Source organism: Martes martes, assembly GCF_963455335.1.
Source record: "Martes martes genome assembly, chromosome: 4".
NCBI classification, from domain to species: domain Eukaryota; kingdom Metazoa; phylum Chordata; class Mammalia; order Carnivora; family Mustelidae; genus Martes; species Martes martes.
The window spans coordinates 182,439,575-182,455,294 of NC_137891.1; the positions used below are offsets into that span (position 1 = coordinate 182,439,575).

Below are 15,720 nucleotides of genomic sequence, written 5' to 3' on the forward strand. Positions count from 1 at the left end.
CCGTCCTCCTGTACCAAACTAGGAAATTTCCTTGTTCTTAGAAATGGCACTGGGCGGAAGAAATGGTGTAGTCGCTTGAGTGCCCAACTCTTGGATTTCAGCTCAGGTCATGATCTCAGGGTCCCCGGATCAAGATCCGTGTAGGGCTCCGCACTCAGCGGGGAGTCTGGCTTCTCTCCCTCTTGGTCTCCCTCTCCTTTCCCCTAACCCTATCTGCGAGCTCTCTCTCAAATAAATCAATCTTGAAAACAAAACAAAACAAAACACGAAGAAGAAACCGCATGGGAAGGTTTCCCCACTGGCATTTACTAGCAAAGAAAAGGGGAAGCCATTTTTCCCACGCGCCTGTTTGAGGTAGGTGTGGCGAGACTCTATTATCCACTGACTAACCGTGCCCCTGAGTCACCACTTTGGGACATGCTGAGCCTCTCTGAAGAGTTAGGCCTGAAATTTGAAATTAAAACCATCAATACAAAGTCTGGATATATATTGCTGATCATTCCTACTTGATCATAAATTCCTTGAGGGCAGACACTGTTGCCAACTGTCTTTGTAATAACTTCAATATCTAACACAGGACAACAATCACTGATTTTGAATAAATTAATGAGTAGTTGAAAAGAAGAAGCCTGGATATGTCATCACTGGGCTACGAAGAAAGCCTAGGAAGAAGCTAGACCCTGACCCCTTCTGAAAGGACCTTCTTTTTCTTTCATGGTCTCTCACGGGGAATTGCTCCTCGCCTCCAACACTGCAGAAATTATTTAATGTAATGTCCTGACATAAGCTTAAATTGTTCACCCCACCATCCCCCACGTCACCATAAAACTCTGGTCTTAGAATTGTTCTCACCACACATTCTGTTTGTGTGCTCCCACACGCAAGATTCCCAGATGTCTCACACCAACAGCATCACGGTTAATGAACGATTCAAGAAGCCTCTAGAAGGGAAAGATACATTTTTCTCCACCTGTGTTCTCTGTGGGTCAGTGGGTGGGGGCCCTGCTTCCCAAGGCTCACAGACAACACCGATGGTAGAAAACCACGTCTAATACAGAGTCCGTGTCAGTTTCTATACTATCAGGTAAGATTCAAGAAGTCCTGTCCAGCAATGTTCTAGAATTCAGGAGACCAAGGAAGAAGTCCAAAGCTCTATTACTTTCTGTCTGACCCATCCTGGGTGAGTTACTTATTTCCATGGGCCTCAGTTTCTTCATTGTGGTGGTAATAATATTGTCGGTCTGGTTTCAGGCTTATAGAAAGGGTCACAAGTATATGAATGATGCATCAACAACTAAAAATCAAAATAAAGATAAAGCAGTAGTATTATTATCCCAGCAAGGAAGGCTTAAATCTGAAGTTAATCTTACTTCTTCTTTCCTCCAAGAAGCACACCGTGGAACAGCAGTAGAATCAACCAGACTGCTCTCAGGGACAAGACACTGCCCCCGGCCTTCTCCGGTGGGCTTCCTGACCCAAGCGATGGTATCACCAAGCCCCAGAAAAGCCCAGCTGCTCACAGAACCCAGAGATAGAATCTCTACAAAACCTGGACAGCTGTCCAGAGACAAAGGGTAGGCGAGAACAGACAGGAGTAGGAAAGAAAATGAGTTTCCGCTCTGCCTTCAATTTCCAGGGAAAAGCACCACTCTCCCCTCTTTCACATCCTCCATGCTAAAAATCAAATCTTCTGCTTTAAAATGACATCGTAGTGGCTTAGAAATGCCAAAAGCAGCAAGGTTCAGGAGACGGAAATGACCATTCCCAAACATTTAGGGAAAGACTGCTACAGGGGCACCCGGGAGGTAGCCCGAAGCTCCGGACTGTTACCCAATCAGGACAGCGGCCAGGCCCAAGGGCCGTACACACGCTCCGCTGCGCACATCTGAGTCAACCTGGAGTCAAGCACGTTGTGGGTGCGAGAGAGCACAGTCAGCTTACTCAAAAGCCTTTGAGTCCATACAGTTTCTGTTTAGATAAAGACAACTCTTTCGGTCCTTTTCTCCCATTTCAGGCCTCTCATTGAGGTTAGGGATCCCCGGATAGTGAAGACTAATTCCGAAAGCCTAGGGATCGCCGCTGGGAAACGGCAAGCACCAATACGCAGGGGTTGAAGCAGGAAAGGAATGGAAAACGGTTTGAGCTTCACTCTTAAATGACTTCGTTTCCAGCAACTTGTGTTCTAGCTTCTCCATGGTCTGGGTTGAGCAGAGGATTTTATGTGTGAAGCTGCACGGTGGGCAGGAAAATATCTGGGCTCCCAACATTCAACTCATTGTTAAGCTTTAATCAAAGTCACTGACCACTGTGGTCTCGCTCTTCTCATCTGTACGAGAGAGAGCCCCTCCCTCCTTATAGGGTGCCTGTGACAATTAGATGACACGGTCCCACACCTGACATGCGGGAGCTGCTCGTAAATGCAGGCTGTGTTACCCACATCCCCCTCTGATCTTTCAGGATGATACTGACCAAGCAGTCCCCACCTTCCCCGAAGAAAACACTGGCGATCAGCTTTCCTTTGAGATGGAGAGAGCCTTCTGGAGATAACAATTTTAAGGGAGAAAGAAGTAAAGGAAAACAGAAAAGACCTTCCAAACAGAGTGAGTATTCTGACCTCTCCCTGCCAAGAATCGGAATTTGATTTGTCCTTCATGTGTTTATCAACATGGGTTATGGTCCTCACCTCTGCAGGAAAGGGCAAATCCTTGTATGAATCATATTGAAATGCAGACGAGGGAGGCAGCCCCACATCTCCAGGGGAACCAGTCAACCCAAGAAAACTTGAACACATTATTCTTTTACTCACCATGTTTACACTGGGGTAGAAAACCACTATTCTTTGGGGGACACAAATATTTCCTGCCTTTTCAATTTAGCAACTGAACATGCTTTTCCACCACATAGACTGCAGTTTTGGAAGACAGAGTGGATTCCTCTGAAATACGAGATGCTCAAGTCTAAGAAGATAACTTAAGGCCCTGATTCCTAACTGAACTACTATTAGGGCGTCAAGACAAATGTGAACTTTTCCAGTCTCTCGGTTTCAAAAATAGAATTTTAACCGTAGCATCATCTCCCCGCTGCTTCTGGCTACTGAATTGCCTGCTAAGGGTGAAAAGAGGGGGTAGCCGGACCCTATTCCCTGAGCGCCTTCATGAGCAAGGCTGCTAAGTATAGTGGGGACACCTGGGGACTCTGGTCACTCATGCGATTCTCACGCCACCCAACATACTTCCAATTCCCATAGATAAATGAGATTTGACCAAGTTAGGAGAGATCACGTATGGGTCGTTCAGCATCTAAAATTTGCCTCCAACCAAAAAGAGCTCAGACTAAAGGAATCATTTTCGCATTCCAGGTTATCAGAGGAAAATAAAACGAAAACTCTGTTGCCAAGAATTTGAGTCATTTCTCTATATACAACAACTTGAAGACACCTCCTCTTGGCTGGGAAAGAAATCCCTTGGGTGACTTATTTAGATCAAAGTCTTTGTGAAAACAGAAAACTCTACATTCTCTAAGGGATTCAGCGCTGTCTGAATTGAATTTCATTTAACTTAAAGTTTTGTGCCAACTTAAATACACTAAGACCCCAACACTTATAAGAAGGCATTCACTTATTACATGCTTATAGGTACATGGAAAAGCTATTATGAGGATAATCAGCTCAAGTATAAAATGAACCAGTCATACATAATGACAAAAACAGATACAAGTCATAAATTGCCTTTTCCCCTTCAGAATCCATGCAGGCAGGCACTCAGTACATTCTTTTGTGCAAAGATAAAACTTCTGCCTTGAGTAAACAGTGCTCTCAGTCTGGCTTGAGCCGTATAAATCCACTGCCCACAAAACAAACACAAACAAATGCTGTTTCTTAAACAAAAGGCAGATGGACCCCTCTGCCCTCACCAAATCCCAGTATATACAACAGGAGACTGGCTGATGGCAGAGGCTGGCTGAGGGTTTCCGGTGCAGGGACATGGAAATCACTGTCCGCTGGATCACCACTCTGCCCCAGATCCGGTCTCCTGGGCACGAAGGGCCAGTGAATGTTCTCTTGGAAGGCAAGTGGCTCCCCACCACACTGTACCCCGAACAGAGACCGAAGAACTGGAATAAAATATTACCTAAAGTCCTAGCTAAGTTTTCCACTGAGCTATCCACACAGACCCATCTCTCTCTCTCATTCTCTCTCTCTCATGTAACTTGCTTATATTTACCTTCAGGTGGTTTTCCTAGAAGCTATCAAAGTTCATTCTAAGACTGGGCAGGGCTTCTTGTTTTTGTTTTTCTTGTTGTTTTAATTTTTTTTTAATATAGAGAAGCATGTCTAGAACAAATGGAGCCATTAGCAAGATCTCAAAAGTCCTGGCCCCACCGTTACCCGACTGACCCTGGGCAAGTCACCTTCCCTCGCTGGGCCTCCGAGTCTTCACTTCTATAAGGGGCTAATCCTGTCCATCCTGTCTGCTGAGCAGGTTATGCTGATGACGAAATGATACCACATGAGGAAAACCATGTTTGCAATCTCCAAGGTTCTTACTACCCACAAAGAGATGGTGATGGTCATGACCAATCTAACACGAAAATGACCATGACCGCCACCATTTCCGAAAGGCCTCCTTTGTGACACAGATGATCTGATGGCAGCCTCCTTACCAGCTAACAAAGTGATGTCAGATAATAAATAAGCTTCTGGTGGAAAGTCAGCAGTAACTAATTCTTTATATTCTCTACAGTGCTTGAAAAAAAGCCTCACAGACACAAAGGAAAAACATCTTATAGGGAAAAAACACAAGGCCTTTAGATTTAGCTAAACTTGGTTCCAAATCCACCCCTGTCATTTCTAGTTGTGTGACCTTGAAAAAATTACGAAACTCTCTAAGATCCTGTGTCCTGATTTGAAGGACAATGGTTAACAAACATATTTGTTGGTTCTATCTCAGGCCTGACAAATAGAAGGCGGTCGATGAATGTTAATAAATTAGTATGGGTTCCATAACGAAGCAGGGTGTTTCAACCTTGTTCCTCCATCGTTTTCCCCACTAAAGCTGTTTGCGCCAAGGAACAATGTAAAACTATTAGGTCTGTATCTAATTCGTAACAAACTGACCTGATTTAAAACAATAAAACAATGATGAAAATGACACAGAATAAGATGTATTAACCAAAAACCAACAGAAAACCCCCAACTCCTTGGCAAAAATTTAGATCTGCAGGATTTGAGCTGGGAAATCTGGGCTGGGTAGAAACAAATGCCATAAAGCAAGAGAGAAAGAAATGAGCCCACCACACAAACGCAAAGGTCACCAGCAAAATTAACACACAGTGAGTACCGAACCATGAATTCTAGTATCTAATGATTTTGATGAAAATACAGTCAAAAAGAGAAAGTTATTAAAATACTTGAATTTGTAAACCTAAGTCAAAAGATGCCTGAGATCAAAAAGGTACCCATGATCCAAAGTATCCCACACCGCCTTGATAAAAGACACAAGTGCAGGGATGGAAAGCGAGACAGAACAGAGCAGGGGTTCCCTTAGTGACGATCAGAAGTGTTCCTGCCCTTTGCTGGAAGAAATCACGGAGCTCTGGGCTTCCTGAGGGAAGACTGAACAGCAGCTGTTCCAAGCAAACACTGAGCTTCTACAGGGCTAGGGAAGAGAACGGAATCATTTGTTCTATGGTTGACATCTGAAATTCTCTGAAAACAAAAAAAACTTTTTTTGTTTTAGAATAATTATGAAAATTTTCTGTAAGTATATGAAACTATTACACGATAATCACAGACAGAAGAAAATTAGAATCCACAGAAGAGAGGGAATTGAGGCAATGGGCCTCACCTCAGTTCTTTGGCTTTGAAAGAGACGGTCTTACCGATGCTCGTGTGACACCTGATGAGGCCAAAGGATGCTCTTTGGAGTTCATGCCGCAGAAAGAAACCTGTTCCTCCTTTCTGGAATTTGAAATACTATGCTTTTCTTAAATAAATCCTATTCCTGGAAAGGAGTCTGGCAGCGATCGTCTTGTCATGGCCTTTGGAAGGGGATCAGATCTTTGAGGTTCTACTTGAAGACTTAGAGTCCTTTTGCCAAGATCTAGGCAAGGGAGTCACAGAACAGAGGCTCACAGCTTGGTGGCCAATCCCTAAGTCATATCGCCTTAGATTTGGAATCCATAAGCAGATTTCTGGGGGTTGGACAATGAGAAGAAAGGCTTAGAGAAATAAAGGGGACAAAGGGCACAGACTATTTTCCAGTCTTATTTCTTTGAGGCTAATATTACATAAATTAAATAACAGTTAAAACTGTAACAAAGAATTCCAGGAGTGGATATGATGGACCTGAAATAAAAAATCTGCTGTGAATAATTCAAACCATCTATCCACAGACAAGGAAGACCTGCAGATCCATTACCTTCTTAGGAGACTGAATAAATTTCCTTTTAACTTCTCACTGGGTTTTCACATACCTTCTCTCTTTTGTTCTTCAGGTCAATGGGACCAGGGCGGGGTGGGAGGAGGAGATTAACATCCTCTTTTCAGAGGTTAAAACACACACACACACACACACACACAGCCCTCAAGATTAACAGAAAAAAAGATTATTTAAAGGCAGGCATACCGTTAGAACCCAGGTATCCCTAACAGCCGGCCCTACGCTCCCCTCCAACGCACAAGCCTACGTCAGCAAAAGTGCTGGATGATCTCGGGGAGCGGTAATCCTTTCTGATAAGCCAATAAAAACTTCAGATTCTTGCTCCAAGAAGATACACAGATATACAATATTTCTAATTATTTTCAAGAGGTTTATGGAGCTTCTCCACTCCACTTGGAGTGTGATGAACCAAGGCTAAAGCCCTTTGGTCTTTGCAGCCCAGTGGGGCTGGCTGGTGGGCTTGGTTGGGGAGATGCAGTTTTGTCTTCCGGCCCCTTCCTTTAATCATGAGAACCCAGGCACTTGTTAAAGAAATGCTTCCCACAGGCCACCAGTTGATTATTGTGGTCATTTGCACTTCCTTCAACTCCTGTCGTGCAAGCCCAAAAGCAAACAAAACATGCTCCCAAAGCAAAACTAAAGGTCTGCTTTCAACCCACAAAACTTCAAGAAAATGGAGACCTTCAGCCAAACTACAAACATACAGAATCACAGGTGACCTGAGTGGGTATTTAGTTGACAGACCTGGCTTCTGGAGATACCATTTCCAACAAGAAATGGTAATGTTCAGTTTCCTTGCTTTCTCATCTTAGATATATGGACTAATTTTTTTTTTTTAAACACACCCAGGGTTCTTGGTATCCAAATAAATTTACACAGCAATTTCTCTGACTAGCACCCTCTGATGCCAACACTGATTAGCTTACTAGAGGCAAAAGAATTACACGAAGAAGGACCCCAACCACACAGAGACCATGGTTCCCATTCAAGAAGCCCTGGACCCTGGAAGGCAGTCCTCTATGCAAATCCAATGACAATATAGACTTTATTTATTTATTTGTCAGAGAGAGAGAGAGAGAGAGAGAGCACAAGCAGGCAAAGTGGCAGGCAGAGGCAGAGAGAGAAGCAGGCTCCCCCTGAGCAAGGAGTCGGACGTAGGACTCGATCCCAGGACCGTGGGATCATGACCTGAGCCGAAGGCAGCAGCTTAACTGACTGAGCCACCCAGGCGTCCCAACAAATCCAATGACGATATAAAGCCTGATATCCAATAAAATGCCTGATCAGGGTCACCCGGACCTTCACATAGATTTGGGGGTGAGGCTTTGGCATAAGGAGCATTTTGCTCTTTATTCCTATGTAAGTTCTCTTCTTGTGTGGACCCGCAGGCTTCAAAAACCATTTTTCCAGGGGAAGCAGAAGAACCAAGAAATACATGAGACTTCCATGAATGAGGGAAAATAAAACAAGGGCCAACCCTTTCCACCAGGATGTCACAGAGAAACCTGCACAAGGTCTCACCCGGGCAGAGGCCATAGGCAAGTTTCCAACTTCTTCATTCTCATCAAAAAGGTTAACGACAGAGGGTCCCTAACAGCCAAACTGGCCCAGAGGGAGTTTGATTCTCCCACACTCCGTGCCTGACACCTGCCTCCTCCATAGACTGAACATGGTGGCTTTCATTTCAGGGGCACTGATGGTTCCCTGGTGGCTAACGTCTGAGTGTCTAAGAGTCAGAGTGACAACCTGTTTCTCTTGTCCAGTCTCTCTTTTTTGGTTTTCAGAACATGCTATCTCATTTTATCCTTACAATGAACCTGTGAGGGCGGTGCGTTTTGATTCCAGGTTGAAGAAGGTATCTCAGTAAACCGTAAGTGCATTTCTTCCCCAAAAAGCAAAGCCCATGGGTACAAAAACCAAGAAAGTAATTAGAAAACCGAGGAGGCTTCTCTATGTTAACGAGAATTTCATCAGATTCAATAAAACCTCGCAGCTGGGCATTTACAACTGAATATTTAAGTGCCCTTGTTTATACCAAGTTGAGGAGCTGAAAAGACCCAGGGAAACCTGGGCCACCACTGTGATGCTTTTTGTCGCCGTCGGGGTGAAGGTCCCAGGTCTGCATGAGCAGTGATTCAAGGCCAAAGCGTGCGTGCTCACTCAGACTCTGAAGCCCAACCATGACTTAGAAAGTCTCTCCTGCCTCTCTGCTGCCTATTTTGAGCCACAAGCCAGAGAGCACACTGTTGAATGTTACCTGACTTGACTGAAGAACGATCCTCTCTAGAAAAGTCTGGAAAACAGGAGTAAGTCCCCAGCTTTCACTTGCCGTTACCAGGATCGCCGTGCAGTACAGAAGTGCCGCCCAGCCCACGTTCTCACGGGCCCTTCACGACGACCCCCTGCGTGGCACCATTAAACCCTCTGTTCGCTGGAGCCGGCTGCTCGCCGCACGGCCCACGGCGCAGGTGCGCGAGCTTGTCCCTGTCACACGGGCCCAGAAAGACGCAGAGAGCACAGGTGCTATCTCAAAGCACTTCCTTCGAGAGAAGGTCAATCTCTAGGAGGAAAGTCTGCGGCACTGACGCAGAGGGGAGGGCAGGCGGGGCCTCCCGCATGCCGCCAAAGAGCAACAGCCCCTCCAATTACCTTCGCCCTTCCCCGCTTCACACAGTGAGCCCCTGCCAAAAAATAAATTGCAGAATAACAAGATGTCCACCAAACAAGAGGCCAATGAACAAAAAAGCCAACCAGACAGCAGGACCCGAGAGAATTACACCACTGTCCTTCCTTCCACTGCTCTAGAAGCCTATTTTCAGGCTGGGCTCCCTCCTGGAAGCTGTGGGAAAGAACTGGTAGATTTTAGGCAGGAGAAGAGCACGGCCAAATCCTAGGGTTATAGAAAGTGAGTTCACTCTGGTGGCATCGTGCTGGCCGCCGTGAAGTCCAGCGGGTCGGGGGGCTAGTGCAGTGACCCAGGGAGGGGACAACTGAAGCCTGGGAAGAGGCAGCAGAGGCGGACACAAGGAAGATGACCTAACCGTGGGGGACTCAGCGGACCTGGCGCCAGGTGCACAGAGCGGCCGTGGGTAATGAAGCCAAGCCCACGTGTTGTGACTCCTCACAGCCTCATGGCTACGACAGAATCTCGGGGACGTGGAACACTCTTGAGGTCAGCGACAATGGATTTCACCTTTCTTTCCTTACCTTGGCGGCAGAGTTTGATACGCCGTGTGTGACATTTCTGATGAGGCCCCCGACATTTCCGTACTTTATCAGTCCAGTAACCCCTTCAGAAACATCATTCAACAGCCCCATGGGATTGCCGAGAAAGTCCACAGATCCCAAGATCCGAGCTGCCTGGCTGAGGAGTTCCTGTGAAATGGGGCAGACAGAGGAGATGAAAACAGCACCTGCTAATGCTTGCGGGCAGATTGTCCCAAGCAAAAAGGTTAGACATCTGTCTCTTCCTCTATTCGCATCAACACCCACAATGACCTCTTAATTCTCATCAACTGCCAGCTCCTAACCTTCCACGAGCTCCACCCAAGCTCTCCCCATGCACGTACCCCAGAGACGACTCACAGTACTCAGAAATGCGCCTCAAAGCCATTCCGAAGAAGAAACAGGAAAGACCCTTTACAAATATTATTAGCATATGCATCACACTCCCCATTGTTCCTACAAATAGGGAACTCAGCAACAGGAGGAGAGTTCTAGAAGGAAAATGAGGGAATAGAGTGGAGTCGTAGTTCCCCTCATAATCGGCAGAGGGGACGGTGCATCATGAGGGCACAAGCAACCCTCCGCTGATTCCAGATTCCAGGACTATCTGCTACGACACTGTCCTCACAGTTTAATGGGAAAATCACCAATTAAGAAAGTCAAGGAAGGGGGCAAAGAAGGAAAGGAGGGAGGTGGGAGGGAGGGGTGAGAAAAGGAAGCAAGGATAGAATATATTTTAACTTTGACAGTTAATATATTTGATATGATCGCGACTTATCTCTTTATCAAAGAGTCTGGATAATAAATACAAAATGGAAAATGTCCAACTTGATAAGAAAATTTTGAAGTTCAACTCTAGGGCAGGATCTCATAGGCTCCAAGAACACTGAGGGGGTTGTTCAAAGTAGGCCCATGCCCAGTCAATAGAGAGGTCACAGTATTTTGTGTTATCATTAAAGCCTCAATTAAACCCTTAAGACTTGTGACTAATCTGGTGGAAGCCCCTGAGACTAGCTCTGTGAGGGACAAGACGAACAGCTCATAAATCAAATACACTGTTTCAGGATTTTCGGAATGTGTACGGGCTTCACGGGCTGTGACCTGACCCCTAACACAGCAAATGTTTAACTGGGTTCTTAGTAGTAATGCCTTAGTAACCAAAATTCCCAAACCACCAAAACAAACATTCTGCTTATGCTCCAGCCACTAAGTATTTTTCCAAAGCTCACCTCCTGGAAGTGTTTGAGGATATCATTGATGATGAACTCCTTGGTCTCATAGGGATGTACCCGAGTGAATGGATCCAGATTAATCACGGCGTCCTCAAACCGAATCAGTGGAAATCCCAAGGTACTTTTTAGGGCCTAGTTAGGGAAGAAAGGAAATGACATTTGATGGCCTTCCGGGGTCCTATAATTTTGGATTCCATGTTAAGTTACAAGTCCTTTCAATTTTCCAATGAGAGTCAAGGTTTTGATATTTATAAATAAGGATGTTCCCTATAATTACAAAAGCAAAATATGCACAAAAAATATACATGTCACCAAAGTAACACAGATCACATAGAAATAAACACTTCTAGCTTCACAGCATAATTCTTTCTGGTCTGTTTTGTGTTGAATTTTCCTTTTTTGACTGAAGTTAACCACACATATAGAAAGGTACACTAACCAAATGTACAGTTCAATGATTTTTTTCCCCCAAAATGAACACAACAAACATGTAACTACCACTCAGGAGACCAGAGAGTAAATTATTATTATTCCCATCTTGGAAGCAGCCCCCTTCCCAACTGTGGTCTCTTGGTCACTACTCCCTCTTCCCCTAGGGTAACCACTATCCTGAGTTCTACCACCATAGGTTAGTCTTCCCTGTTTTGAATGTTACACAAAGGACACCATCAGTATGTACTTTGGGTGTTACAGAGAGCTGCAGTTGCTGAAATTTCATTGTTTGTATTCCAATATATGAATAAAATACAATTTATTAAGCCATCGTTGTTGATAAACCGTAGTGCTGTTTCAAGCTTTTGGCTATTATGAATAATGCTGCGACGAACATTCATGGACATGTACGTGCTTTTTTTGAATATGTGCCTGGGAGAGGAGCTGCTGTGTCACGAAGAACATACAAGTCCAACCCTACTACCCGCAGTACTGCCCAGCAGGCATCGCCAGCAGCTGAACTGGTTCGCACTCCCTTCGGCAGTCTATGAAATTTCCTGTGGTTCTACATCCTCATCAACACTCAGTACATACAGCCTTTTAAAAGCCAAACATTCTGATGGGTGTGTAATGGCATCTCAGTGTGGTTTTAATTTCCATCTTCCCAGTGAAGCACAGGATCAAGCACCTTGTCATACATATATTGGCCGTTTGGAGATCCCTTTTTGTGAAGTGCCTACTCAAGTCTTTTGCTTATTTTTGTAGTGGGTTGTCTGTTTTTTACTTACTACTTTGTAGGCGCTTTTCTTTTTATAGAAGACTTTATTTATTTATTTGTCAGAGAGACAGAGAGGAAGAACGAGCACTAGTAAGGGGAGAGGCAGATGGAAAGGGAGAACCAAGTTCCCCGCTGAGCAGGGAGCCCAATGTGGGATTCGATCCCGGGACCCGGGGATCATGACCTGAGCTAAAGGCAGATGCTTAACCGACCAAGCCACCCAGGCATCATCATTTTTCTTACCCATCCTGTATACAAGTCCTCTGGTGAATAGATGTACTGCAATTAATTGCAATTCTCTTTTCCCATTCTGTGACTTATTAATTTTTAAATAGTGTTTTTTAATGAAATCCAACTTATCGATCTTTTCCTTTAGGAAAAGAGATTTCTGTCTCCTGGTTAAGAAATTACCATCAGGGCACCTGGGTGGCTCAGTCAGTTAAGTGTCTGCCTTCAGCTCCGGTCATGATCCCAGAGTCCTGGGATGAAGCCCCACATTGAGCTCTCTGCTCGGTAGGTTTTCTGCTCAGCAGGGAGCCTCCTTCTCCTTCTTCCTCTGCCTGCCGCTCTGCCTACTTGTGCGCTCTCTCTCTCTCTCTCACTGTCAAATAAATAAATAAAATCTTAAAAAGTTATTATCTATATCAGGGTCATAAAGATACTCCCTGTGTTTACCTAAAAAATTTTTTATTGTTTTACTTTTCACATTTAAATCTATAATCTACTTGGACTTGATTTTTTTTATATGGTATGAAGCAGAAATCGAGACCCATTTTTTCCCAGATGGATAGCTAATTAACTAAGTAATGTTCACTGAAATGATCACCCTCTCCCCTATTGCAGTACAGTGTAAACTTTGTCAAAAGTTGAGTAACTGAATTTATGTGTCTGTTTCTGGATTCCTTTTTCTGTTTCAGTTCATTCTGCCTTCTACCGATATCACACTCTCTTAATTACTATAGTTTTGTAATGAGTTTTGAAATCTAACAGTATAAGCTCTCCAACTTTGGTCTTTTTTTTAAAGATTACCCTAGTTATTCTTTGCCTTTTTCATTTCCAAATACATTTTAGAATCAGCTTGTCAATCTGCCACACACACAAAAAACTGTTGGAATTTTCATCAAGATCGCATTGAATCTATGGATCAATCTGAGGAGACATGACAACCTCACGGTAGTAAATCTTTCAGTGTATTAATGCGGTATGACCCCTTATCTATGTAGTTCTCTTCTCTCTTAATAATATTACATCGTTTTCCATACAGAGGTCTTATATACACCCTTTGCTGGATTTATTCCTAGGATTCTGCAGTAGATTCAAAAGGGCCATATGTTCCTTACATCTTGTACTATTAGTGGAGGCTATTTCATCTGTACTGACCTTGAAATTTGCTTCAACCAAGAAAATGCAGCGGAAGGAACACTGTGTGACTGCTGTGCCTAAGCCTCGAGGGACCTTGGCGCTTCTGCTCTGCCCTTTTTGACACTTCCGCCACATGGAGAAGCTGAGAGACCACGTGGAAGAAGGTTCTTTTGATGGCAGCACTTAACACTTGACGTGTGAGTAAGGTCATGGTAAACCAGCCCGTCTCAGTTGATTGTCAGATCAATAACAGCAGGTGAGACCAACAGAAGAAGCATTCAACAGACTCCAGCCCAAATTGCTAACCCACAGAATTGTGAAAATATAAACCACTAAGGGTTGGAGTAGTTCATCACATAGCAATAGAGAATGATACCATATTTGATGTTTTCTTAACACTGTTGTAAATTACATTCTTCAAACTTTCCTTTTCTCTATAATTGTTGCTGAAATGTAGAAATACAATTGATTTTTGTACACTGTGTCCAGTGACCTTTGTAAATTTATTTATTCATTCAGATAGTAACTTATCTGTACATTCTTTTAGATTTTCTAGGTACACATTCATGTTCTCTGCAAATAACAAAGTTTTCATTTTCCTGTCCAGTTCTTATACTTTTTCTTTATTTCTTCTGTAATCTTTCTAGCCTTATTGCACTGGCTAGGATCTCCAGTATGACAGTGAACTGAAGTGGTGATAATGGGCTGGCTCCTTCCCACTGAGTATGTTTGCTGTAGCTTTTTTATAGATACATTTTATCAGATTAAGGCCGTTCCCTTCTTTTTTCTTTCTTTCTTTTTTTTTTTTTTTTTTTTTGGTGCCACTATTGAGATAATCATTTATTCTTCTTTTCATGTTGTTGATGTGGTAAATTATGTAATTTATCTGAAAATACTTACACTTACATTCCTGGAATAAGCCCAATTGAGTTATATTTTCCTTCTCATACACTGCTGTATTTAATTTGTTAATACATTGGTCAGATTTCTTTCTTCTATGTTCATGAAACAATTATGGTCTATAATTTTCCCTTATTTATTTTTAAAATGTAGATTATAGTTTTCTGGTAAACTTCTTGAACACACTTACATTTACTCTTTAAAATTCTGTTTGATAATGTCAATATTTGTTTTTATCTATGGGTCTGCTTCTAGTGTCTGTTTTTATTCTTGGTCCCCTCTCTTGGTAGGCTGGTAATTTGTGACTGAATCTAACATTTTCTATGAAAACTTTTACAGATTTCAGATGAATCTTTAGTTTTTAGCAGGCAGTTAAAGGGGCTTCATGTAATCAGGATTTGGGCTTTCTCAAGGCTGGATTTCAGTCTTTGTAACCCCTGGTCTATTTCATTCTTTATAAGGCCTGGTGTAGTGTCAGTGATATCAACTGACAACCAATTCAGTTCTTCCACTTTTAATCTCCCCGGCACCAGAAAACTGCCAAAAGGTCTACTTTGTTTTCCTGCCTCTTGACCACCACTTTCTGCTTGGCCTCTCTCAGATGAAGTTACCTAGAAATTGGTATCTGTCTCAAGACATAGAGCAGCTCAGACCACTGGGGCCTCTTTTCTGCCTGTCCTTTCTCTGTAAGATATCAGCCCCTCCCTGGATTACCAGCTCTCTTAGTACCTAACGTTTGCTATGCCAACCCCAGGAGACTGCCAAAAGCCTTAGTCAGACTCTGCCTTGACAGCTGCTTTCTGCTTACATTCTCTGACTTTCTCCCCATATCATTTACAGATTAGGATTATCTCAAGAATAAAAACAGAGTAAATTTGGACTCCGTTTATTGAGTTTCCTTCCTCACATAAATCTTGGACCATCAGGTCCTAGATATCCTGGTTGCTTTCTAATACCTTCAAACAGACTTGTAGGTTTTTTTCTACCAAGCTTTTCTTGCAACGCTCAGCTAGTCTGGCTCTACTATAAGCCAGTTAATGATTTCTGGATATGGTCTATTTTCCAATTATATTTTTATTTAACAAGATTGATATTTCAAGGATTCTGGACAGCGTGCAAAATACTTTACTTCTTTGAGTGTAAAAACAATTTTTCATGCAAATAATGTTAATAAATCTCTGATCCACACAGAATCTTTCCTTATATAGAGTGTAAGTAATAAATCTAATTGTGTATTTTTTCAAATGGGTATCTAGTTGGTCTAACAGCACTTACTAAAACCTCTATATACCCCCCAGTGAATCATAAATGTCTTTATAGTAAAATCTCATGTGCCATTTCATGCACTTTC

At 43.3% G+C, this 15,720-nt stretch overlaps 1 protein-coding gene across 1 annotated transcript in view; it reads right to left on the reverse strand.

Annotated features, from left to right (window-relative positions):
• The window catches only part of VPS13D (vacuolar protein sorting 13 homolog D), a 254,821-nt gene that overhangs the window by 75,057 nt on the left and 164,044 nt on the right, over window positions 1-15,720 (reverse strand). The window contains exons 64-65 of the mRNA XM_080800390.1: window positions 10,895-11,029; window positions 9,648-9,815 (exon numbers count right to left, since the gene is read on the reverse strand). Coding sequence (XP_080656516.1) covers window positions 9,648-9,815; window positions 10,895-11,029 — 303 coding nt within the window. The remainder of the gene's footprint in view (window positions 1-9,647; window positions 9,816-10,894; window positions 11,030-15,720) is intronic.